This window comes from Aplidium turbinatum, chromosome 1, assembly GCF_918807975.1.
Source record: "Aplidium turbinatum chromosome 1, kaAplTurb1.1, whole genome shotgun sequence".
NCBI classification, from domain to species: Eukaryota; Metazoa; Chordata; class Ascidiacea; order Aplousobranchia; family Polyclinidae; genus Aplidium; species Aplidium turbinatum.
Genome location: NC_137472.1, coordinates 47,297,530 through 47,323,342, shown reverse-complemented (window position 1 = coordinate 47,323,342; position 25,813 = coordinate 47,297,530). Strand labels below are relative to the sequence as shown.

Genomic DNA, 25,813 nt, shown 5'->3' with positions numbered 1-25,813 from the left:
CGGGACACTTAACTTTAATCGATGTTTTGCAGAATTCCTTTTTATCAATATCGGTAACTTTGGTATCATGTTATTTCTATTGCACACCACTACCAACCGGCAAGATACAAAGACTCAGTTAGTATCGCATGACCTTATAATTAACAAAAACAAAAAAAAATTAATTTGTCCCATCTTGCCCCACACCTGGGGCAGGACGGGACGCGTATTGTTCATAGGAGGAATCACCTGTAAAACCACAAATCTACTGATAATATCTTGTAATTTCAAAAATGACTTGCATTTACAGCACACGTAATTACATCAGGGCAAAATGACAGACTACTTTTTTCCATAAAAATCACATACAAAATTGCCACGCCCATTATAAGCAAAACAGATGTCCCATCCTGTCCCAAGCAGCTCTGTCCCGTTTTGCCCCAATGACTGACATTTTGAAGTTTTCTGTTTGTTTATTATATATGCAACTCACATCTAAAAAGTCAGATACCCCAAAAAGCACTTTTATTACTGTATCTCCAGACCACGTATCATCTTCCAGATTTTTCTGAAATCATGCTAAAATGTGAAAAGTTTTGATAAGATTTCTTATAGCAACTAGCCTCTAATCAGTTATCTTGTTGCCACGACCACGTTTTTTCTCTGAACATCTCTTTTTTTTGCAAGTCATCGAGAATCATGGTGTCCTTTAACATCTAAATGGGTAGAGGACGCTAAAGCTAATACTTTTAAAAATATCCACGGTGTCCCGTCCTGCCCCACGTCCCATCTTGCCCCACCTTCCCCCTATCTGTTTAATTACAGTGACACTGCTATAGTCTAATACTGATCAGGTTAATCAGATGTTGCAGGTTTGCAAGTAGCCAAGCTTGAGAACAAGCATTAGTGTATTAAAGCTTGGCGATTTCATGATTCTACCACAACGGCCTGTTGGAATATCAGATGAAGTCCTCATGAGGAACTGGGTCAGAACAATCATGTTCTGTTGTAGCCCATATAAGTTGAGAAAAAACTTTGTATGTGGGGTGAAAACCATAAAAATTGATTCGTATGATACTTGAACAGTTTGTGGAAGAAATTTTCTGCATAGCCTACATAGGTTTCCATACATATTTCTGCTGCGTTAAGCATGAACACTAGGGTGTCCCACTTTTAGGCGACTTTTCAGGAAAATTAGGTTCGGGTCAAATTCTGAATGGATTTTCGTCACTGATTTCAAAAATGACATTAATTTTTCATTATGACGTCATCTTGATGTGCCAGCTAGCGGATTTTTGCTATTTTGGCCTTATCACGAATATGGCAAGAGCTAGAGACTTGGAACTTGTGCCAAAATGACCGGAAGGGACGACTTCCTATTTGTTGTCAATACAATATGAAACGCTAACTGCAACAGAAAAGAAGTTATTTTGAAAAAACATGTTTTGCTCATTTTGGACAAAAATATGAGAAACACGGCAATTTTGCTACTGTTACGCTTTTATTTCGGTTGTTAAGTTGCTGTGCTGCGCCACATTGTTTAACAATTAAGTACAGTGGTAGTTAGTCTAGCATATTGTATTTGCAATTGATTATATACCTCAGCATTGATTTTTACATGCATACTGCAATTACTAATAGCTACTAGCTAACTTTAAACCTTTGATCATTTCGTTCAAAGATCTATCAAACAAAACCACCATTCAACAACACAACACAGTTTAATGGGATTATTTATCGCACCATACTGTGCAAAGCAGCACAAATGCGCAAGTCTGTTTTGGCCAAGTCATCTTGGTCATCTCGAATCAAGCCGTTCACAACCCGTTTCAGTCTGCCAATAAAGCGCTCTGTTCCTCGATAGTTGTTGTTGATCATACGTAAAAACACTGATGGAGATGAAAAACATGCAATGCGTGGAGCCATCTTACTTTCTTCGGAGAAAAAAATCACTTAAGTTGTCACGCTTCAAAAGCGTCTGCTCGATATCAACGTTTCTTGGAAAACTTTTCTGTCTTGCCGCATCAGCAGCAAAAGGCGGAGCTTCAGCGTGGAGAACTTAAAGCAACGTTTTTAGGGCTCAACCATTGGGATGCATGCTTAACGAAATGTTTCAGAACAGCGTTGAATACTGGTTCATCCACAGATTTATGTGCAAGTAATAAATCTCTTGTAAGCAGTACCAATTGAGGGACCTTCAGCAGCGGAAGGTTTAAGATGGATGACTAAAAATGCTGGCAAATAAACACAAACAATAAAAGAAACCATACGTTGAAGTTTACGGATATCTTAAGGCCCAACACAATACCCAAAAATCAGCAATCTTAAGTAACCACTCGCTGTTGTTATTCAACGCGCAGTTAAGTAACCACTCATTATTCAACGCCCTTTCTTGACGATAAAAAGTAGGGGTTTCAAATTTCCTAGAACAATTATCACTAAATGAACTGCCAAAGCAAGAAGACACATATGGTCGCTCCGAAAAGATGAATCTTAGCTTCTTTCTTGTGCTCAGAAAACCATAAGATCTTGGCTTTTAAATGATTTGCGGCTATAGCTGTGATGAAACTTTACAATATTGTCGGATTTTCAGATGTTGGGGCTTAAGTTGATATTTTCTTAATTATTTTCATCAAACCACCATCTTCGTATGCATTAGGGCCTTTCACTTTGCCTTCCAAAAAGCTTTTTGTGTGTGTAAAATAAATCTCATTTACATGGAAGAGACATTCAAGAGTGTGTACCACTACTACCACCACTGTACTTAATTGCTAAACAAGGTGGAGCAACTTAACAATCGAAATAAAAGCATCACTGTAGCAAAATTGTCGTGTTTCTCATTTTTTTGTCAAAAATGAGCAAAAACATATTTTTTCAAAATAACTTCTTTTCTGTTGCAGTTAGCGTGTCATATTGTATTGACAACAAATAGGAAATCGTCCCTTCCGGTCATTTTGGCACAAGTTCCAAGTCTCTAGCTCTTACCATATTCGTGATAAGGCCAAAATACCAAAAATCCGCTAGCTGGCACATCAAGATGACGTCATAATGAAAAAATAATGTCATTTTTGAAATCAGTGACGAAAATCCATTCAGAATTTGACCCGAACCCAATTTTCCTGAAAAGTCGCCTAAAAGTGGGACACCCCAATGAACACCAAAAGCAAATAAATTATCGTTGATGCCGTTATAAAAATCTTTGAACAAAAAATGCTTAAAATTAATAAATTGCATTCAAAACTATAAAAATTTGATCAATCGTCTTTTCTCTTGATATGAACAAGACTAGGATGGTTCACAAATTCCGAGCCGTTTCTTACAACGTAAGAAAAAAGTATAAAAGTTGCAGCAGCCCAAACAAGAACATACATAAACTGTTCTGAAAAACCAACAGCACGGGACAAAGCGAACATAACGGCCAAAGACGCAAAAATGTAAGAAAAAAATAAAATGGTAGGACGACGTCGTTGTCGTGGCGACGGAAACGGGGAGGTAGCTGAGTCCATGGAGGTAAAGTTTCCCAGGAGAAGATCTATCGAGTCCTGAAAGACACAAATTTCAACATATACTCTATCTTCTTTATCTCTCAATAAAAGAATGATGATGTATCGGGCGAAAGTGGACTTAAATTACTCGCAAGGATGTAGCACAACTGTTACTTTTACTACACAGTAACCAAAATAAAAAGATAAAGTGAAGCGTCGCAAATTCATTGCAACAACGTTTTGGGAAACAGTAATCCAATCAGCCATTACTTACCTGACGAAATCCGTCTGTGAAATTGTTTTTATAGTACCGAATGGCAGAATTATAGCCGTCTTTCAATGCTCCTGTTAAGGTTCGCTTTCCAGTTCTAGTGAAATCTGTTTTCAACGCTCCAGTCCCGGCATATTGTACAGAACAGTAGTCGGCATTATCCGCCCACACTTGCTTCAGAAGGTAGTCTAGATCTGGCTACGTAAAACAAGATGTAGATTTTTAACATATCAATACAGCACGTGGCGACGAACAACAGTTTTAAATTGTGAGATGTTTAAGACTGAAGTCACAACATATATACAACAAGACTAGGCCTATAAAAAATTATCCACACATATTAAACAGGTAGCTACAATTGGGCCCGTAGGTTGAAAAAGTGGTACTTTGGACGTGGCAATGTTAAAGACTAAATGTTTCAAAGATGAACTACGTTCTAGTTTAGGCTACCTCTGACACAATAGTCGATTGCGGTCCAAAGATACCGAGGTGCTTCAGTTGATTTTCTAACGATCTTCGAGCAATCAGGGATTGAACAACGTTGGTGCGATCCAAGCAGTCGATGCAGTTCGTGCGAAACACGCCCGTTTGCTTCATGAACACTGCACCATCGCGATCCTATGAAATAACACTCCCATCACAAGACAGAAAAGACAAATAGAAAGACTAAGAACAAACATTATGTGCATTAAAACGCTGGTCTTGTAACAAGAGTGAGATACATTTTGGTAAAAACTTGATCGTTTTTACTTTAGGCACTGTCCTTAAACTAAAATTTTTCAATCAGTGACAATGCAGAATGAATGTGTAGAACGTAGCATATTGAATTCACCGGTATCTTTAATCACAGTTTTCAAAATTCTAACCAGCTAATCCAAACAAGAATATTAAGTTGAACCAGGCAGGAAAATACCACTTTTAGAAAACTCATGCATAAAATGCATTTAAAATACACAACTGTCCTTGATAAATGTGGTACCGTAACTGGATACCTGCATGAAAAATGAAAACTGTTCTTGGTCTAAAGCAATACGATCCATAAGAATGCTGAGTCTATGCCATTTGTTTAAGCCGCATTCGTGATGAAAATCGAAGGCTTCATACTTAATGTCCGAGTTTTTCGCCTCATTAATGGCTTCCATGAAAGCTTTGGCAAGCTTCAGTTCATTACCTTCGTGATTCACCAAATTGATAGCAACCTGTCGAATCACAACAGATGTTACCACCATCACTTGAAATATCTGTTAGGAAATATAGTGCTGCCAGAGTGGCGATACGTTTCTCGGCAGCCGATTGCAACAAGAATTGATAGCGATAGATACGTGTTTTGCACATGACGGTGGGCTCATCCGTATGGCACCACTAATTCATGCCACAAACCATCGACCGTCGCTTTTACCAGTCAATTGAATTCTTACCGATGTGATACTGATGAGCACAGCCCCTGTGGTCGAAACACGTGTCTATCGCTGTCAGTCGGCTACCGTGGAGGCTATACAGTGTATACATCGTTATGATTAGCAAATCGCAATTGCTCGCTGTTCCAGTGAATACTCACTACTCTACCCCGTGCCGACTGCCAGGAAGAACGCTCTTTTCTACACAGAATGGCAATACAGTACTTAGAATTAGAAGAAAAATTCGCAGATTTTGTTAGACACTGAGATCTACACCAAATTCGCACAGCACCAATGCCAACAGCCGAGATAGTTTGATGAAATAACTAAAGAAAACTAGAATGATTCTGAAGAAAATGCTACTTGCTAGTTTGGTGGCTTGAGATCAGGTCTGTTGACTGCTCTTGCCAGAGAGAATTAAGGACGCTGTGCAATTGCGCTTCCAAGAGGCCATTGCCATAACTAGACAAAATCCAAAGATCAACAGTCGGTGCCAAAAGAGAAGAACCATGTCACCTGATGTATTTATCAACTGCTTCGACATATTTTACAGTAACAATGCCTGACACATAAACTCAACAGACAGCAGCATCAAACCAAAGAAAAGAGCCGCATAAAACGACAACATACTGACTCCAACACCATTCGTCATAAGACATGATTAAGGAACTACGTTCCGAAAGCAAGTGCAAACCGCTACTACCACAGCGAACTCGCAACATCACGATAAAACAAGTCGTTTGTATCTATGATTGTGAAGTAACCAACGATCATGCTGCTAAAAACGAAACTCAATCTATTGCAAAAATTTTATTGTTCATCGCTTTGTATCAAGTCGGAGTTAGCCTTTTTTTCAACGACTCCGGATACACCAAAATCTCTCCGACTCCACAACTCTGCTTGAAATAACAAGAGCGATTAACTGCAACGAGGTTATATGCAAACTGGGAGAGGTCATTTCATTGTTGAAACAAGTATTCTCGTGTTTATAAATCCCCTCACACCGGGCAAAACTGTTTTCGATATTGCAGATTCACATTATCTGGTTAGAAATTAGTAGCATTGCCTTGGTTACAGAACGTCCCCTAATGTATGAACATCTTCACAATGTCAACTGCAGAAACAGTGAAACAAGGTGTACTTGATGGAGTGAGTTACAAGTACACAAGTAACTAACGCACCAGTTATGCACCTGTTTACCGTAGATGGCAATTTGCGTGTCGAAGTGCTGATTAAACAACTCCATAAACTTTTTGTCGTTGTGGATGATCAGTGGGGCTGGTTTGTATCTGCAATAGTAAGTCATGCTTAGTCGCGGACATTGTTGGAGTCCCAGTAGTCAGGGCCATGTGAGCACCATCTTGCCCCTCTCCCCGAAATCTACAAGTGGGCTCTTCTATTTAGTGATGGTTTGAATTAGGTTATAGCCGACCACTCTTGCATTATTAAAAAAAAGGGGGGCGATTGCTTTAAACCCGTATCAACGTATAGTTAATCGGGGATCCGCATAAAGCAGATACAAAAGCATCAATAAATTTGAGAAAAATGTGAATACTATAATATTAACGACGACCTTTTAGAGTACAATCATATTAATTCAAACAGAAAAAGAAAATAAAAAAAGATAATTTGCCTGGAAATTCAATGTTCAAAAAAGTATGACAAAGTCCAATTTGAAATTCTTCTGTTGCATATCGCGATTTCGGGTAGGCCTATTGAACCCTCATCAGTACAACTTTATCCACTTTAAAAGGTCGTCGTTAATATTATAGTATTCACATTTTTCTCACTCTTTCTTTGTAGGGAAAATGTTCATATTCATCACTTTAGCAAAAAGTAAGCAATTCTAAAACTTTTTAGAAAAAAAGTAAATATGCCGATCGCCGACAATGCAGTAGATCTGGAAAAAAACTTGGGGAAGGACCAAAGTTTTAACAATTTAAAATTTGTAAGATAAATGGACAATGGTTAGGACATGGTAGTCTTCGATGTTCATTACTCGATGTTGCGCTATAGGCGTATGGTGTTATGCAGATTAAATGAATTTCAGCGTTCTGACGCGAAGCAAGAGTAAGATACAACTCTCGGGCGCTACAACTCCCTTCATCCACTGTTGAAACGATGCATGCCGAATATCGTTTAGGTGAATAAAATGTGGTTGAGCAAGCAAAGCGAGTTAGAAAAGGAAAAATATGCGTATTAAATGTTACCGGTGCATGTATAATCACAAGCCGAAAAACGCTGTACGGACTAAATGAAAGTAGGCTTCTGCCGGAGGTTTGGAAAGCAGTAAATACTGCCTTGCATGACTTAAGGTTAAGCTACTTATCGAGCTTCAGCAGCAGATGTTTTCTTTTTCAAACAACATTAAACAGACTAAAATGAGTGAGTCCATAAACAGCCGTGTCCTCCCAAATCGGGGGGCAGTTAGCACGGCCCTGAGTTTAAACCAGGGGTCGGCAACCTTTCTTCAGTCGCGGGCCAAAACAAAACTGCGCAGATGTCAACGGGCCGTACAAGTTTTCCATTTGCACTTCCGTTTTCTTTACTTTTCATAATATTGTTAAAATTGGCGTTCTTATCAGAGTATCTCCATATTTAGCTACTATAGGCTTATATAGATTAATATAAAGAAAATTAGTAACAATTGGTAACGAAAAACACCAAGTACTTTATTTATTGACAGCACAACATTAATGTGATATTTGATGTTGTTTCCTGCTAGAAAGTTTCTGAAGGTCAGGTGATAGGTTGGATGAGGCAAGAATCATAACATCTTGCAAGTGGTCATCAGTAAGTTGTGTTCTCAACTTGCCGTTAAATATACGGTTAATTGACTATTACTAACGCAACTCATGTAGCCTGCAACTAGCATGCAGTAAATAGGCTAATATAACCGGACTTCAAGGTGAAACTGCCAAGTACCTTGATGCTACCTTCTGCAAGCTTAAGCTAAATTTTGCCCCAAACCTAGTTTACTATAACAAAGCGACCCGTGATCGATAGGTCGCGGGTACAAAGGCGCTTTGTGATAATTTCCTATGCTTGGTGGATTCTAACAAGCAGCAAATTCTTCAAAGACAAGAATCACTTGTTGAAAAAAACGGAAAAATGGAACTGGGAGTAAATTATAACTCTAAAAAATAAAGTAATTTAAAAGTCTGGACCGGCTGTCACTAAAAAGGCCAATTCCTGCTTCCTAAGCTACACATATTTCTAAATTATCAACCTTCAAACAAACTAATTCTTAAAACTTCAAATCTATCAAACTATCTGTCAGGCCTGCAACGTCGCTCTCTCTAAAATGCAGTTCGCAGAGAAAGAATATCAAGGAAATTCAAAATGGCGACAATGCCCTAACTAAGCATTGTTGCGGCATAAGTACACAGGCTACGTGATTACAAGTGAGCGTTACGGATAAATATGGAAAAGTAAAAATTGCGAAAGTTTTACATAACATTTAGTAATCTTAATTCTGTTATGTAAAACCAAATGGCAGCATAAAATAATGGGATGTTCGTTTTGGCCCGCCAACTACAATTTGCAAAAATGCTGCGGGCCGGATAATTTTGCTTGGCGGGCCGGATCCGGCCCGCGGGCCGTAGGTTGCCGACCCCTGGAAACAATGCACTTTCCAGGAAACCTATGTCAAGACAATAAGGAAAGATCACTGCTTTCAAGATAAAATAAAACACATGCTTGCTTTTAAAAACAGTAATTGTTTTGTTATTTTAATTACTTTTTAGTTAGGCTATTATTGCTATTATTAGATATTAAAACCATGAATAAATCGAACAAATTCCTTGAACTGTTCCATTTACTTGAAATTGTTATTTTATGCTGATAATCTAAATATGTCAATAAAATTAGGAAATTCTTATGATGCTGACACTTCTGTACATTCAGTCCTGCGCAATTTCACATGGGTTTTGTTTAAAATCCTCTTGAAAATCTACATCAGATGAGAGATCTAGCATGACTTCAAAGCTAAGTAATAATATCAACCAATAAGATTCGACACAAAAATGAAAAATACAAAAAAATAAGTAGGTAGGTATAAAAACAGTTACAAACATTACTTTAGATTAACTTTCTGGGACCAAATCACTGGAATGGAGCCTCTGGTTTGGACAATGGAGCAAATGTGGCGAGCGTATAATAATATTTGTTCAGTTTCAACAAAGTTGGCAGCATCGCCAGAATTATTCAGACCACGAACGTTGTAACGAGTTCCAGCTCGTAAAGTGCTCCTCCTCGAAATGAGAACTAAGTCAAACGTTTTGCCTTTGACAAAGCATGACGTGATTGAAACAAATCCCTGCATGATGGGCATCGCAAAGAAAGCGAGCTCTGGCCGATCTAAAAATTCTCCAAGTGCGTAGCGGTTCCAGAAAAATCTTCAAAACAAAATTGAATGATTGAACTTTGTTTTGCCGCAAAACTATGCTAGTTTGAACTAAATTAGTTAAAACTAACGTGACCAGTACATGGTACACAAAGAGCTGTTATGCAGTGCATCTGCATGGCACTGTGCCATCTGCTACGTGATAATTGAATTTGACACATGCTACTTTGTAGACTGAGTAGGCTACTGCTTTATTATTGTCATCGTCAGACGTATCGCATGCGATTATCAGAAACCGTTTAGTTCGAAAAATGAATCAATCGTTCTGATGTACGCTTTCTAAATGTCTTGATGGTGCAAAATGCATAAACTCTGGACATTCAACGAATGGCAAAATGTTTAAACAAAATATCGGACAAGTTAAACATCGACCTGATTCCCAAAAGACCGGATGCATACCTTTGGTCAGCTCTGCTACTTAAACTTTTTAAGTTGAAACCATCATCAGTAGAAGCAAGCCGTTGCATTGAGTGAGTAATGTCAAAACTGGTGGAAAAGTAAAATGCTGGAGTTGATAATGCAAATTCCAGCATTGACAAAAAAGTGTTATTGTCGGAGATCTGAAAGTATGGTTGAAAATAGATCGGTTGAAGTGAATTAGGTCACGAATAAATGCAAATGGCAAGCACTACTGCAAAGATTTAAGTCTGTCGCTTGCAGTATCTAGACTAGTCGTGCATCTCCGATCTCCATGCAAGACTACATGCAGTAAGAGATAACCATTATTGTACATGATGTTCGAGGCAAAATAAAAATAAACACAAGTGTGAGCTAGTAACGAGTATCGACGCTTTGCACAAATGTCAAAGTAGCCTACTGCCAGACAACGGATAAAAAATTTTAAGTCAACAATGCAAAACAAAATAACTTTTTGAAAACAATAAACGCTCAAACCTACATCTAGGGATGGACTAGTACCAAATCTAATTCGATTCCTAAACTACTAGAATCCACACTATACACATATTAATTGGATTAGTTTCGAATCATTCATTTTTTTAAATCTCATTATCTTTTCACATAATTGATCACTAATACATTGCAAGCAAGCAGCGCAACTAATACAAGGTGAACAGAAAGTCCTTGAACCAACTTACAAACGACTTATTAATAGAAAATAAATAAAATTTCATCAAAAAGGTATCACAATGATAGTTTACAACACTAGGAATATATTTTTTTATTTTTTTTCAATGTGGCCGCCTTTCACTTAAATAACTCGTCTCTCTCAATTTATTTGTCGGAAGCTTCTCAGCGGCGCAAAGAGAAAAAATCAAAGGGGGTCGGCAACGAGAGAGAAAGCTAACAATTTATTTTGTAGAAGGGGATATATCACAGTTAGTTTGTTAGAATATTAGCCTAGCGTAAAATAACAGCGCAATGATCCAATACTGTGACGTGCGAAGCGACCTTTTTTCGCTCTGTCTGCGCTTGCTACTCACTCTCAAAAAAAGTTTCCCGCGCTTTCGAAAGTAGGCAGCAAATTGTTTGCTCTCCCAGGCCCACGTTTTAAAAAGTAGTCCACACAAGCTTAGGGCCTGGATACACGTCAAGTTTGACAAGACTGTAAAGAAAATTTAATTGCCGTCTTTTTGATACCAAAATTATAAAATTGGTTTAAGAATGTGTGAAGTTGCGACCATACGAATATTGCGTGAATAAATGACGGTCTGTTAATATTTTGTATTGCGGTTTATGCGACTTGAGCGTGAAACAAGTTTGTTAAAGGGGGCTGTCATGCCTACTAGACAGCCACCCTAGTTGCGCCCCTGACGTAGCTCATCCTGGGGTATTTTGGCCCATTCCCGCAGGAGTGATTGCTTCAGAGCATCAACACTTGGGTGAGCAACAGAACAGGCCTTTGCCTCCAATAACGACCACACACAAAAGTCCATGGGATTCAAATCGGCCGCTGAGGGAGGCCACATTTCCTTGCTCCAGAACCTTGGAAGTTGACGTGAGCACAAAACCTGAGTGTTTCCTGAGATGTGAGATGGTGCACTATCTTGTTGTATGCAGTGCTTTGCACGCATGGGTTCGAATCCCATCCTCGTCGCCAAATAACTATGTTGTGTTCTTAACTCATTCAACCATCTGAGTCATACTGGAGTTCTGTTTTTATATAAAATTGTACAACAAAGATATAGTGTGAAACCTACAAAGTAAGCCCAAAACGAGAAGCGCTAATTAACAAAAGCATGCGGATGAATACAAAGCAAGAGAAGACCTGAGGGAAACGAAAACAAAGTACATCGTTTCAATGCAAATAAACCAAAATACTGTACATAACAGAATGTGAAGGGCTGATCTTTGTAGTGTTTCTTCATCTCGGCTGGAACCAAAATATCGTTGATGTAGCGATCTGCATTGATTTTAACCCATTGTTGCACGAAAATCAGAGAAGACTTCAAAGGTTTGGAGATGGCGGCCCACACCATGACAGAAAATGGTTTTTGACGGCGGTAAACTGAACATTCTCACAGAATCTTTATAACCGCTGAAGACTAAGCATAAATTCTATCATTCTGGTTATATTGAACTGAGCTTCAATTGGGCAGAATTTTGTTATTTTTCGTCTGAAAAAATCCTCTCTTGCCGAGAGTCGATGCTATATGATCTGGAATTCCTTCGATGAGCAACTTTGTTGCGTTTTCCTTGAGCATGAACTTTTGCAGATTTTTTGGCTAAGTTTTGAAATCAAATTTTGATGAAAACCTCACACTCATGTTCGACATTTCAGACGAGATAAATGGCAGTTTTTTTTACTTTTAGTTCATTGGAGATAACCTTATCTGAATCAGAAAGTTTTGGTTCTACTCAAATTAACTTTAAAAAAAATAGCAAAATTAAAAACCAAACAAATTTTTTATTTTAAAACATTAAATTGCAATGTTTGTGTCTATCGCCCCTTCACTCAGTAAGTTGCTCAGCCCAACAGTCAACCTCCCTGCCACTACGACATTTTAACCTGAAGTTATTCTGACAATTCAAACCGAAATTTGTTCGCACATGGCTGACGAAATGCATTGCGCCAACCGCAGAGAGTAATCACAAACAAGCTTCCTCAAAGAAATCAATGTCACAGTTCTGTGATAAGAGTCAGAGGTATTTACAGCATTTACAGGTAATTACATTAACTTTATTTTGCCGCAACCAAATCCTTGGTATTTTGTAAAGAAACAAGCTGCATAAAAAGATATCAAAAAAAGACGAAGTTTTTTTTAAATGTTTTTGAACATCGCATTCTCATATCAGTCTTTTCAAAGCATAACCATTGTATTGTCGAAGCTCTAATTCCCATAGAATGTTAGCGTTTTCTGCGTTCCAAAATTCCAGCGCTTAAAACACGTAACGAAAACAAGTTGTATATATAGATTTTGAAATTACAGCTTCGTCAGAGAGTTTGTCTTGTTGAACAAAAGGCATGCGAAGCCGAGAAACGTTATCAGATTTAACATATTCACGTTAATTTTAACATTTACAGAAAACAAAACTGCATTGAAACAAATTACACATCGAACGTTTTCGACATCACATGGTGTCCTCTTCAGGAATAACATACAGCAATTTTATTTACAACTGAACAAAATACAATGGTTAAATATCAAAGAAAAAGCAAAAACTGCACAGTAATTTTGACTAGCTTAACAATATTATATACACGACTTTTTAATAGATTCTGAAATTCATTCTAGAATAGATTTCATTGCTCAACTATTCAAAACAAATCATCCCTATTTACATCGCATAAAACCTCTGATAGACTGCTTAAAAAAATAGAAAATTCGACTTTACAAAAAATATATTTGCATACCTGAGATTCTGTCAGGTTCAACAGTGATCTTCTATAGGGAAGGACTTCTGTGCTTGTAACTTTCCATATTGTGTGACCAAGAATATCACCAACACGGGCACGTCCAGTTATTACAATGAGGCACGGACCTCCAACTAAACGAATTATCCCAAATATTCCATATATCACCTAGTTCAAAACAAGGCAAATTGAGCAAAAAAGTTACTCTGCTAGCAAATTTAAACAGCACAACAACTTTGTGATAGCCAAAAAAGAATTGAAAATGCAATGTTTTTAGTCTAGAGATGTACCGATATTCATATGCCCAAACTGTGGACGAGACTGCCACGCCAGGATTGGACTTCAGAGCCACATGAGAAGCTGCCGTACCCAGAGTGCTACCATCATCTGAAAAGATGGAAGGATGCCTACCGATATATCGGTATCGGTGATATCGGCCATTTTTTGAGTATCGGTATCGGCAAAATTTGACCGATGCTGTGGCCGATACTAAACACGTAAAAAAAAGGCGTTTGCTGCGGATTTTCTACAGAAGCAAAAATATAGTTATTTTACAGTAGTAACTAACGTCACATTGAGGTAGAAAAATAACAACCTGTTCAAATTTTTGATACGTCACACTGCCATGACTTCTTGCGCGCACGTTTTAACATTGGTTGCTTACAGTGATTCTTTCACTTAAACAAAACGTTTTGTTTCAGCAGTTTTGCGTTGTTCGATTCTTAAGTTGTGTAAAGAGACTCAATTTCTCCAATATTTATCATGTGTGTTTCTTTTTAACTCTCAGCAGAGTAGGCCTATAAAACTTGTAAAAGTTTTTCATCCATACAACGTCATGAATAAAATTATATCTCAAATCGGCATAATGACGTGACATCATCTAAACGTAACAGAAATAGCAAGAGCAAGGATCATTATAAAAAAAAAATACAAAAATGTGACGCAAATCGGCAACATCAAAAGACGTAGATGTTCTCCTTGACTTGTCAGCAGCAAGTGGTGATAACTGTAGCTGTGGGAGTTCGTTGCGCAATGCGCAGTCTACTTACTCTGACCAGTGCCGGTCTTTGGGGTGTGCAAACCGTGTGATCGCACAGGGCCCGCAATTTACTCAGAAATTGCAGTAATTTTGTCATTTTCAATGGAAAAATTCAACAAGTGAATTCAACAAACAAGGAATTAGCAACATAAAAACATAGAGACTCAACAGGTGCAACCTATTTCGTACCCTGAAAAGATCGAGAAAAAAAACAACAGAGCCGAAGTCGCTGATCGGAGTTGCCGCAAACATTTCAAAATTGCTCAATCTTTTCAAGGAACGAAATAGGACGAAATACTGTAGGTCAAATTTTTTTTTATTACACGATTCAGGGTACGAAATCGGGGTAGCCTACGAATTTTTCAGGGGACGAAATAGGTTGCATCCATACTCAACATAGAGACATAGCTTTATTTTCGAAAAATGCCAAAGAAAGCATGATCTTATCCTTTTGCTATGCCACCGGACAGCACCATTTTACAGGAATATTTATACCCAAATTTTTGTTGAACATGCTCTCAGAATGCCCCAAATTCAAAGTAATTTTTCAGAATTTTCTAGGGGATGCCCCCCAGACCCCCCTCTGCTGGGTGTCGCCTTCAGACTTTGCCCGCGCTGACCGTCAAATCACCCCCTCTCTTTTAAAATACCTAGCTACGCTACTGAATTGGATCATTGTCATTGGGGCCTGCAAACGCATATTCCGCACAGGGTCCGAAATACCCCAAGACCGGCACTGCTCTGACTTTGTTTAAGCTTGATGGGTTTATTACAACGAAAGGTGGAAATTAAATCACAAACTGATAGAACCAGCTTACTAAAAACAACCAAGTTAGGCTACATGGGTTTTTTAATGATAGGCTATTTGGAAAGTTTGCGCAAACCCTTCATTAATTTTTCAGAAACCCCAATTATGATGTAATGTTTCTTCCCTTATATCCCAGTCCTCAATCACGGTGGCCTTTCATATACTAAAACCTAATATTATGACACAACATTGAGTTGGGATTGGATTCTTGAATCTTCAAGTGCCAAGGACTTCCAAATCCGTCCATTGTCACTCATAATGACCTAATATTGCCCCTTTGGCACCTAATGTTGCCCATTTGAAGTTCCCCTTGCTGCTCTATAAATTTCCAAAGTTGGTTGGTTTTGTGGCGTATTTTGGAATTTATTTATTGTAAGCGCCAAACTTGAACACAACTAATTTTGAATTTTGGGGATTTTTTGGTTGTAGACTAATTTGTCACTGTGTCAGTTGCGGTGGTGCCACGGTTTATGTTTTAGCACAAGATCTTGTGGTTTTACTTTTTATCTTGTGCTTTAAGTTTTACCTTATTTGCATAAAACTATTAAAAAAAGCTTTGAATGAGCTTTTTTTAATAGTTTTATGCAAATAAGGTAAAACTTAGCATTTGATATAATTACTTGCAAATACCAAAATCGCTTCTTTTTGTAACACCAAAGTATTGGCCAAAATATCGGTATCGGCCTAAAAAAGTGATATCGGTATCGGCCAAAATATTGGTATCGGTACATCTCTAGTTTTTACAATGTATATATACGTTTAGTGTCTCATCTCTTATAACAGGCACTTAACGCTATGAAATACCAAAACCAATTAGTTGGACTCAAAAAGCGGTCTAGACCAAGACGAATCCAAAAAAACACAACTAAGCCTTCCAACAAGATGGAACAATCTCTCACGAGACCAATCTCACTCAACAGTGGTGCAAGAATCACTGTCTATATCAGTGGTTCTTGAACTGTTTGTTAGCACGCCTCCCTTTAACAATGATTGCACGTTCTGTGCCTCACTCCCCCGGTTTCGAACAACTGTAACATTAAAATTAAGTTTGGTTTTGTTGATCACCAGTAGGCTACATATTAGCAGGCCAAGGTAGCCTGCTTGAAATTGATTTTAAGCAACGAAACTTTTAATGCAAGGTTTACCTACAAAAATTGCGCAACATTGCGTCTTCAACTCTCAGCCGGTCCTTGGTCTTGACAGCAACTGTACTAAAAAAGGAGCAAAGATATGTGGATCCGAGCACTTTGAATAACTGAGTTCAGACAAGTGTGTAAAAAGGAAGATAATCTCGATTTCCAGTTCTTTAAAGTCTGTCTTGGCTGCGTGGTTAAACTTCCATGCATATAATTAAATGTTTTGATTGGTCGCCATGTTTTCATCTGCATCTGAAATTTATTTTATACTGTTTGCTATCAAGGCATTTTAGATGACCTGCGAAATGGCCTGTTTCGGCGAATCCAATTCGGAGAAATCCCATGTTGGAGCATTTTTTCAGAGAAAGTCGATTCAGAGAATTTTCAAGAATTTGTAGGGATTATTTAGGTAGGCGGTTATTGTGTTTCCTCTCAATACCCATGCAAAAATGGTTAGGCAGTTAACTTAACCTATAACACTGGTCAACAATTTTTTTTAAAAGACAAACTAACTATCGATTTCCAAGTAATTCTGGTGACTGGTGCCCAAGTAAGTAATTCAATACTAATATGCAGCCAGTGCTATATTTGGTCAAAATTAGTATTGTTTTTGGAAGCTTAAACTGTATCAGGTAGCTTACAAGTTGCTGCATTTTTGTTATTAGCATAGCTGGCAAGAGCGACGCAGCCCTCAAAATTAGCTTCCATCTGCGACGGCAAAAACATTGCCGTCGCCAAATCAACAAACTGCGGCGGCAATTGCCATATGCTTTAATCAAACGAAATTTTATGCACTTCTTCATCGTGTCACACGGCGGTAGCCCAGAGCATTACGCAAGCTATTTTATGCGCTGACAATGCTCTTGTGAACTGCAAAAAGTTTGCAACCTTATGAATACTGGCTTAATTGTTACGCAAAAGTTATTCTTTCATCGAATGCTTATTGTTTACCGGTGTCGTTGTGAATATAAATGAAGGAAGATGCAGTTAAAAAGTGGAATTTACGTGTTGCAGGGCTGGGGAGCCACTGCAAAAAAGCATAGGCTCCGGCTCGAGCTCCGGAGCTATCAAGCATTCATCCACTAGCTCCAGCTCCGGAGCTATAAATTTTTAAACAGCGGCTCCGGCTCCATGCTCCGGCGCCATACTTTATCCGACTTATTCTTTTAAGCGGTATTCGCTTGACCGATGTTTTTACTTTACAGTGCTGGCAAACAAAATCTTTACATTCAGTCGTCAAAAAAAAAACTTTACATGTAAAATCTGCAGAAGTTCTTGGCTTACTGTTCCCGCCAAAAGCATTGCGTCACAAAAATGCTTATAGTTACATCATTAGCTACTCTCCGGCATCACTTCGCCGTAAAGCCATTGCTCTGCGTGCGTATGTTGCTTTCCAGCTTCGTGAATAGTAAGGGGGGTGAAATCGCACAATATTTTTCATTTTCTCAAAGTTTCGAGGTCTTGCAAAAAAATTTTCAAAAACTAAAATGGGTCTAAAGAAGAAGCAAACGGAAGAAAAACCTCGTGCCTTGACTTTGTTAGAGAAGATAGATTCTTTGATTGCTGTAGCCAGAGATATTGGGGTCTCAAGAGAGGCAACTTATCAATTAAAAAGGTGAAATATTCACTCATTGCAAAGATTTTGGTGATACATTGCCTCTCTGAAGACCCCAATATCTCTGGCTACAGCAATCACAGAATCTCCCTTCTTTCACAAAGTCAAGGCACGAGGTTTTTCTTCCATTTGCTTCTTCTTTCAACCCATTTTAGTTTTTCAAAAAAAATTTGCAAGACCTCGAAACTTTAAGAAAATGAAAAATTTTGTGCGATTTCACCCCCCTTACTATTCACGAAGCTGGAAAGCAACACTACGCACGCAGAGCAATGGCTTTACGGCGAAGTGTTGCCAGAGAGTAGCTAATGATGTAACTATAAACGTTTTTGTGACGCAATGCTTTTGGCGAGAACAGTAAGCTAAGAACTTCTGCAGATTTTACATGTAAAGTTTTTTTTGCCGACTGAATGTAAAGATTTTTTTTGCCGGCACTGTACATCAGATTGGATTTGGTTTGGGATTTCAGGTTTTGATTCAAATAAACGATTGATACGTTTAAGCTGTATACTATTAACCAATTTCGTCTGTATTCAATACTGGAGCTGGAGCTGATAAATATTTTGTAGCTCCAGCTCCGGCTCCACAAGAAATGTTTAAAAAGGCTCCAGCTCCGGCTCCAGCTCCGGAGAAAATGCTTGGCTCCAACGCTCCAGCTCCGGCTCCAGCTCCCCAGCCCTGGACTAACTTATAGGTTATCAAACAGAGGGAACAGAAGGAAAAGTTAGTGTGGTATTTTGCAAAATTTGTAAAGAATTTTATGACGGAAACAAATCAGAATTAGAAAAGCTACGGGATGAATGGTTCTTCGGAAGTAAAGAAAAGTAATGCTTCCGATCATATGGCATCGCGCGTTCAAGAACGGGCAGTGTTGCGTCTTCAAGTCGTCTTCAGTGACGACGCGACAACCTCATTCTCCGGACATCATCTAATGATTCCGATTCTGACAGCTAGTTCTTTATCCATCAGACTTGTTGAGCAAACTAACGTTATTTTATAATTGAACGTCGCTAGATGTCGAATTAATGCAAAACAAACATAAATTTCTTATTGGGCAATGTTGTTACGCATTATAGCCCGCCGGGAAGATTAAATCGATTTGTGCTGACTCGAACGTTGAATCAACCCAAAATTAACTTCCTTTCCCCTGGTGGGTAATTTAACATGCCGTAACAGCGTGCGTATCGCGTTGCTCGCTTTATCGCTACTTTTGGTATTATTACATCACAACAAATCAAACAGTGCGATAGTGATAAACTGCTCTAGTATATTTTTCGCTTCTCGTTTTACATGTTTTGGTAAAAAAATTTCATAATAAACGTTCACAGCAACTGCCGAGGCAATTTCAACTTTTGCCGTTTGGCCTTGGCAACGTTTTTGCCGAAGTAAAAACATGCCAATTTCGAAGACTGCCTGAGTAAAATAGTCCGTGGTGAGGTCTTGGCGCGATGTTTCTGCTGATTAAACTCCCGCTGCGAGTAAATAACACAGGAAGAAATGTTGAACAAAGTTTGTCCCAATTAAGTGCTCATTTTGCGAGGGCATTTTTATTGCCGTAGCAGAATGGCCATTATGACTTTTGCGGCAGCATTTACCACGGCAATTGCCGCGTGCCGCCGCTAATTTCGAGACTGGCGACTGCAACAAGTATAAATGCTAGACCAAGTAGCTCAAGACGAGGTTGATTGAACATTGAAACAAATTTTTGCTTCATATGCGGAAAGGGTCCACGTCTTTTAGGCGCAGACAGTTAGGGGCCAGTCAAATAGGCGCGCACATTGTGGCATCAAGTTATTTAGGTGCGGAGCACCGTGGCACCCGTTCATTTAGGTGCTATTCCTAGTAAAGTCTGCAGATTATATCAGCTCAGCTTTGGCACAACCTAGTCGGGGTTTTGACGGAAAACTAAGTTATTCTTCACTCAAGCCTACCACACGCTTGAATCGGAATGGCCGGTTTCGGTGAGTCCGATTCGGTGAGTCCGATTCGGTGAGTCCGATCCCTTAACGGGGGATTTTTTTAATTTTTTTTTTAAATTATCGGGTGCTGTAGCCTAATTATCATTGCCGTTTTAGGGTTAGGGTTTAGGGCTTAAGGTTAGGGGTTAGAAGTTAGGAACTCACCGAATCGGACTCACCGAATAGTAGCAGACCCCGCTTGAATATAGGCTACGGTATATTTTTTACTGATGTTTAGTGTAGTTATTAATTGACTTAACTAAAAGTGAACTCAGTGATGTTCGGAAACTTGAATAATTCATTAATAAAGCTTTCGCCGACGCAAACCTGGACTAACAACAAATAAATGCCGAACACGAACATCTATTAGTGCACACTAACACACGTTCAAAAATAACGCAAAACAAAAATACAGTACAACGGAAAGGAATAAAAACAAGTAAGAATGACCAACTAAAAAAAAAACACGTTACGCTCTCATGGTTTACGCTCTAACAGCGAAGCTCATACTTTGCCTTGTTGGTGAAAAAATATTGCGAATGCGAGTGAAGAGAAAAAAATTTCGAATACCAATAGAATGGAAAAGGCTTGTGGAAGCCGGCCTAACAGAACCCACCGGCATGGTAGTTTTGAAGACCATTTAACGTTTGATAACTGTTTATTTTTTTCTTGTTGAGATTTTAGATGAGATTTTTTCGCTGAAACTTTACTTACTTACTGTTTATGTTTAGCTACTGCTTTTTTGGGCTGAGACTTCATTTAATTAACCTCTATTGTTAATTAAATAACACAATGTGTTCCACTGGTGCAAATTAAGCTGAACTACAAGATATATAAAGTGACAATCTGCTTTTATTCTAACGTTTTGTCAATCAGACATGACTGACTTCTTCAGGGGGTTAGACCAGTCCCTGAAGACACTCAGAAACTAATTCTTCTAAAATTACATAGATGCAATCTTTGCTAATTACTTTGCAAGGGTAATAACATATCTGAAAACAAAAAATATCTGAAACATTGGGTTACAGCTTCTCCTCTATGTGATTAAATGGTTTCATCTGCATTACCAATTTATTCTCATTCAACACTCTGCAAGTAGTAAATTGTAACAACTAAACGCAAAAATGGACAGCAACTGCAACATTATATATATAATTATGTACCTTGCTTTCTGTGAGAGAAAGTGGAATATCTTCTCGATTTGAACGAACAGCGATATCATGCTCAATGCGATCAATTACTAGCACATTCCGAGATCCAGCATTAAGTGATTCAATGAAGAAAGCATCTTTTGTTATATGTAATCGAAGATTATCATAAGCAAGAGCCATGCTGAAAACATAAACCGTGTTAAGACAATCAATTGCTTGCTTTTGAAAAGTGGGACTTTAGATGATAGAATTATGTTAATATATGTTACGGTACACTTAATGAAGACATGTAGGCTGTTACGTCAATTTAAAACCAACAAAGATGAAGAAAAACAGCAGCAAACACTTTGTGTATGCCTAACACTTTGTGTATGCCTAAAGTTGTGTATGCCTTAATTGCCTTAATCTAATCATTTGTTTCTATCTCTCTGTTTTTTAAATATTTGTTTTTTTCCTTGGCAGAAGCTATATTTACCATTGTGAATATAGCCTCTAAAAAGGCTATATTTCCCTGTTTACACTTTAAGCTAGACGTTTGACCTTAATATGCGCACAGGGCACAGGCGTGTTGCTTACATCAGCTCCATATCTTTTTATAAAACGTAAAATCGTGCATGCACAAGTAGTGATGATTTATACAGTCCTTAAAGTTGCTTGTTAACAGCAAAATTGTGGTGCGTTGAAACAGTCGCTTCCCGAACTACGCTAGGCAGTGACTCTATGACCAAGAACAATGTGTAACTTCATTCGACAAACATGGTCACATTCCCTTTTGACAAATGAAAACTGACCCAGTGAAATTCTCAGATTCCAGCAAAATAGAAAAACTCAAACATTTAAACTTTATTGTTTATATTTGAAAAGGCTCAAACAATGGGTTGTGTTCAAATTAAAATACATTGCAAAAAAGTAGTTAGATCGATTGATTCGCTTTGATTTAAGAAAGGCTCTCCGCCCTCCCGGGCGGTGTCAAATTGATATCCTTCAGAATCTCAATCCCAGACACAATGCATGAGCGACAAATTCAGTCAAAAAACTATAAATTTAGGGTTGTTATTGGCTATGCATTTTTTTTTTGTTCTTTTGTTTTTCATTGTCGGACAAAAGATGAAAGAAATTTAATATGTCATGATTGAGTGAACAAGAGAATTATAACCTCAGGCTATATTCACAATATATGGTAAGAATCATACGCGCCGACTTCTGGGGGGGCCGGGGGGCGGCGCCCCCCGTAAATTTATGGTTGAGGGGCAACAAAAATGGTGATTACAAGTGGTGTTTTAAAGATAAAACACTTTGCGAAAGAGATTTAGATAATTTAAACGGACTTAAAGAATGCCGAAAGCAAGAAAAGCCTACGTTGCTCTTGCCCGCGAAACAGCAGCTGATCGCATGGCTTTCTCGTACGCTATGGAAATTTCAAAGTAGATGGTAGAGTAACTTACGCTGCTGGAATAGTCATGTAACTATTCACGGCAATATTCAGTAAACCAGCTAAATTAGACGCGCTATTTTCAACGAGGTCTTCCCGCTGTGAGACAATTATGATTCAACAGAACGCATTGTTTTCTTCATAATGTGTGAGAATTAAATCGAAAACCGATAAAAGAAAAGGTGTTTAATGGTCTTGGTCGCAGATATTGCCTGCATTAACGGCGTCTCTTACCGCTATTATCACGTAGCTAATCTGACATCATTGTTTTATGCGACCGCTTAGGTTTGACATCGACTTTAACGATCATGGAATGTTACATAATAATAAGAATGATTATATCCTACACGCAAAAATAAAAAAATGATCTCTTAAATTTAAAACAGCTCTTTCTGTTTTGTCTAGTGAGCTTTGCATATTGCTCAACAAGTGCATAAAGTTTAGAATTGACAAGAAATCATTGAATTTGAAAATTAAGTTTGAATCACTGCAAATAAACGTATTCAAAACTTTTACTTAGGCCGACGCGATTTCACACTCCGTAATCTACGTCGACAATCATTTTTAGTGCGTTCATTTTAAAAACTGCCGAGCTGGAGACAACAGCATGTCCCGTGTTAGTTGAACTTGCCTTTTTGAGGTGAAAATCACTTGCAAATATCTCGACCTTTACTCGAGTATATAGCCTACTGTATTCAATAAAAGACTACAAAGACTTTCGATAAAAAACAGAAGAGAAAACACTTCGCCGTTGTCAACGCTTTGAAAGTAAGTAATTAGCGAAACGAGGTTAATAAAACTGATAGCAGGTTTTCACTCTGCTTGAGATCATGATTTTTTGCGTTTTATTTCCATAACTTCACTGTCTTGATCGTTGTTATTCACTCGCACGAAAAGGAAACGAATCGGCTTGTTTTCCAACTGTTCCAATTATGAGCTAACAATATCAAAATTTTTAGGACTAGGCGTAGGCTACTGCATGCGTAAAACTAATCGTTTCAAGCAGCGGTTCTAATAAATTCGGTTTGCGACCTATTTGTCAATATAAACAAGACACCAAGCTTAATCAAAGACTATTTTAATTGAGTAGGCTAAAATAACGTTAAGGTTATGACGTCATCACCTCTCTCGCCCCCCAAGGTTTTTTTAAAAGTCGGCGCCTATGGTAAGAATAGCTACTGCACTTTTCTGTTTGTGCTTGGAGTCGATGTTTGTCTATTTCTCATTATTTAGTCAGTTAGCTACAGGTAGTTATGTTTAATTAAGAAATTAAAATGAAGGCTGTGGAATCGGAGGATTTTGGCGTGCCTGCATTCAAGCAGTTATAAACCGAGGAGCTAGAGCAGACATGGGCAAACTATGGCCCGCGGGTCAAATGCGGCTCGCTGGGTTATTTAATCTGGCCTGAATGCTTTAACAACCCAATCCATTACTATTTTTTTTAATGCACACACAATCATTCTATCTTATTGAAATTTTGTGATGTAGGGTCTATGGTTTATTGTTATGTCACAATCAAGGATTGTTAATTTGGTTTATTGTTCCATCACAGTTAAATAATTGTTGTAACTTTGTTTAATCACATGATTGATCTGTGGTAGCTGGCAGCAGGACTAGCCTAGCAAGGTTGTTAATCTCACAAAAAGTTAACCTCCAGATTTATAGAAAAGCTGGTTTAGTAAAGTTTTTGAAGCTTTGTGAGTGTCAAACTTAATCAAGTTATGCATTGCTTACATGTAGTAACAGTTTCAGAGTAGAAGCTAAATAAGGTTTGTTGTTGCTAATTACACTCACATGGCCTGCATATCAAAGATTAAAAAGTTTTTGGCCAGTGGTTCAAAAAGCTTGCCTACCCCTGAATTAGAGTTATATATTTTTGCCGACTCCACAGCCCTAATTAAAATTGATCCTGTTTAGGCTATTACCATATACCTACCGTAAATATTTTCACATTTCAGATGAGGGTTTAGGTTAAGGGGGCAGTTCTACTTAGAATTGCATTTTTTGTACTTGTCATAAGTAACAATCTACACACAAAAGTTCACCCACAAACCCCAACAAACCATATATATATTGCTGGAAAAAGGAGTAAACAAGCTATCCAAAAATATTTACTTTGTTAGGCTAGGGCAATCCATTAAGGGTTTATACCATTTTAAATTTGTCCATAAAATCAACCGATTGTCTCCATTGCAGCCCTAAAACTCGAAAATGGCTAGAGGTAGGGACTTCAAACTGCATGGTGATCTAGTACGGTATCATAGCCATAAATTGATAGAGGGAATTTCTTTTAACACTTTTATTTTTTTAAATATAAAAAATGTCATAATTGCTATTCATCGAGAGCAAGTTTGACTTCAGGATTTGGTAATAAAATATTTATTACTCTGAATATTGAAACAAAACTCAATCATTATGTCCGTAAGATCCTACTGTATAATGTACAATTGTACATCTGTTAACCCTATTATCCCTAGGTTCTGAGTTCCACCGAATCCCCAGGTGGTGCTGATTCAGCACCCAGTTTAAGCGCTTATAACTCTTTTATTACGAGTCTCATCATTACCATCTTTTGACAACAGATAGAAAATTTATCTGGGGTTATGAAAATTGTAAAATTGTCATTCAATTGCTTAAAATACTCTTGATTCAAAGCAATACACAAGCAGTACTTTTTTTACCACATTTAAAATAAAGAAACACTGCAATCAAGAAAAAATGTTCGTTTTTTCCCACTCTTTGACGTCATCACGGTTTGCGGTTTCCATTCTCTCGAGAGACTGAAGGCTGACAATGATTTTAAGATTTTTTCTGTCTGCGGTTTTTCTTGCCGACGTATTTGTCAGCGCTCAATGTAGCTGTTCATTTTAAAGGATTTTAACGTCCGAAGACGTTAGTCTGATTTTGAATAACGCAATAGTAGAATTGCTTTTCTTGAAAAGGTTTCACTGTTGTCTTTCAGGATAGTCAGAAACAATTCAAGCTGTTTCGTCTATAGCCTATGGTTCACACAATTTTGTATTGTTGAGAAGTATCTTGTTCTGTGCGAGTCAAACGAATCTTCACGACACTCTGGACACTTTTTTTTTATAAAAACGTCTTGCAGTTTGTTCCCCTCACCAGAATGAAAATATTTGTTTTTGATTTATTCTATGGTGTTGTCAAGTTTTGTTTAACTTAGTAAAAAAGAAAAATTTGTGCAAGAAAAATTTGTGCATTTTGCATTGATTCAATGTCTGTAGACTTTTTTCTCAGTACTAAAAATACATTGTTTTAGTAGCTGGGTAAATCCTCATAAAAACGGCAACGTCACTGCAACTACATCG

General features: G+C 38.0%; 1 protein-coding gene across 1 annotated transcript; it reads right to left on the bottom strand.

The window, feature by feature from the left end:
- Positions 1-122: 122 nt before the first annotated feature.
- On the bottom strand, positions 123-21,235 carry LOC145781384 (phosphatidylinositol-3-phosphatase SAC1-like). The gene is made up of 9 exons (XM_082593179.1): positions 21,068-21,235; positions 13,352-13,519; positions 9,937-10,097; positions 9,212-9,529; positions 6,325-6,421; positions 4,728-4,934; positions 4,186-4,353; positions 3,739-3,933; positions 123-3,521 (listed from the first exon to the last, which is right to left on the bottom strand). The coding sequence occupies exons 1-9, from the start codon at positions 21,233-21,235 to the stop codon at positions 3,234-3,236; spliced, it is 1,770 nt and encodes a 589-aa protein (XP_082449305.1). The 3' UTR covers positions 123-3,233.
- Between the last annotated feature and the right edge of the window lie 4,578 nt (positions 21,236-25,813).

Coding starts and splice junctions, on each gene's coding strand:
- LOC145781384 (XM_082593179.1), bottom strand. CDS start 21,235: ATGGCTCTTGCTTATGATAATCTTCGATTACATATAACAAAAGATGCT. Junction 10,098..13,351: donor TGAACCTGACAGAATCTCAG/GTATGCAAATAT, acceptor CCATACTTTCAG/ATCTCCGACAATAACACTTT. Junction 3,934..4,185: donor AATCGACTATTGTGTCAGAG/GTAGCCTAAACT, acceptor TGTTTTACGTAG/CCAGATCTAGACTACCTTCT.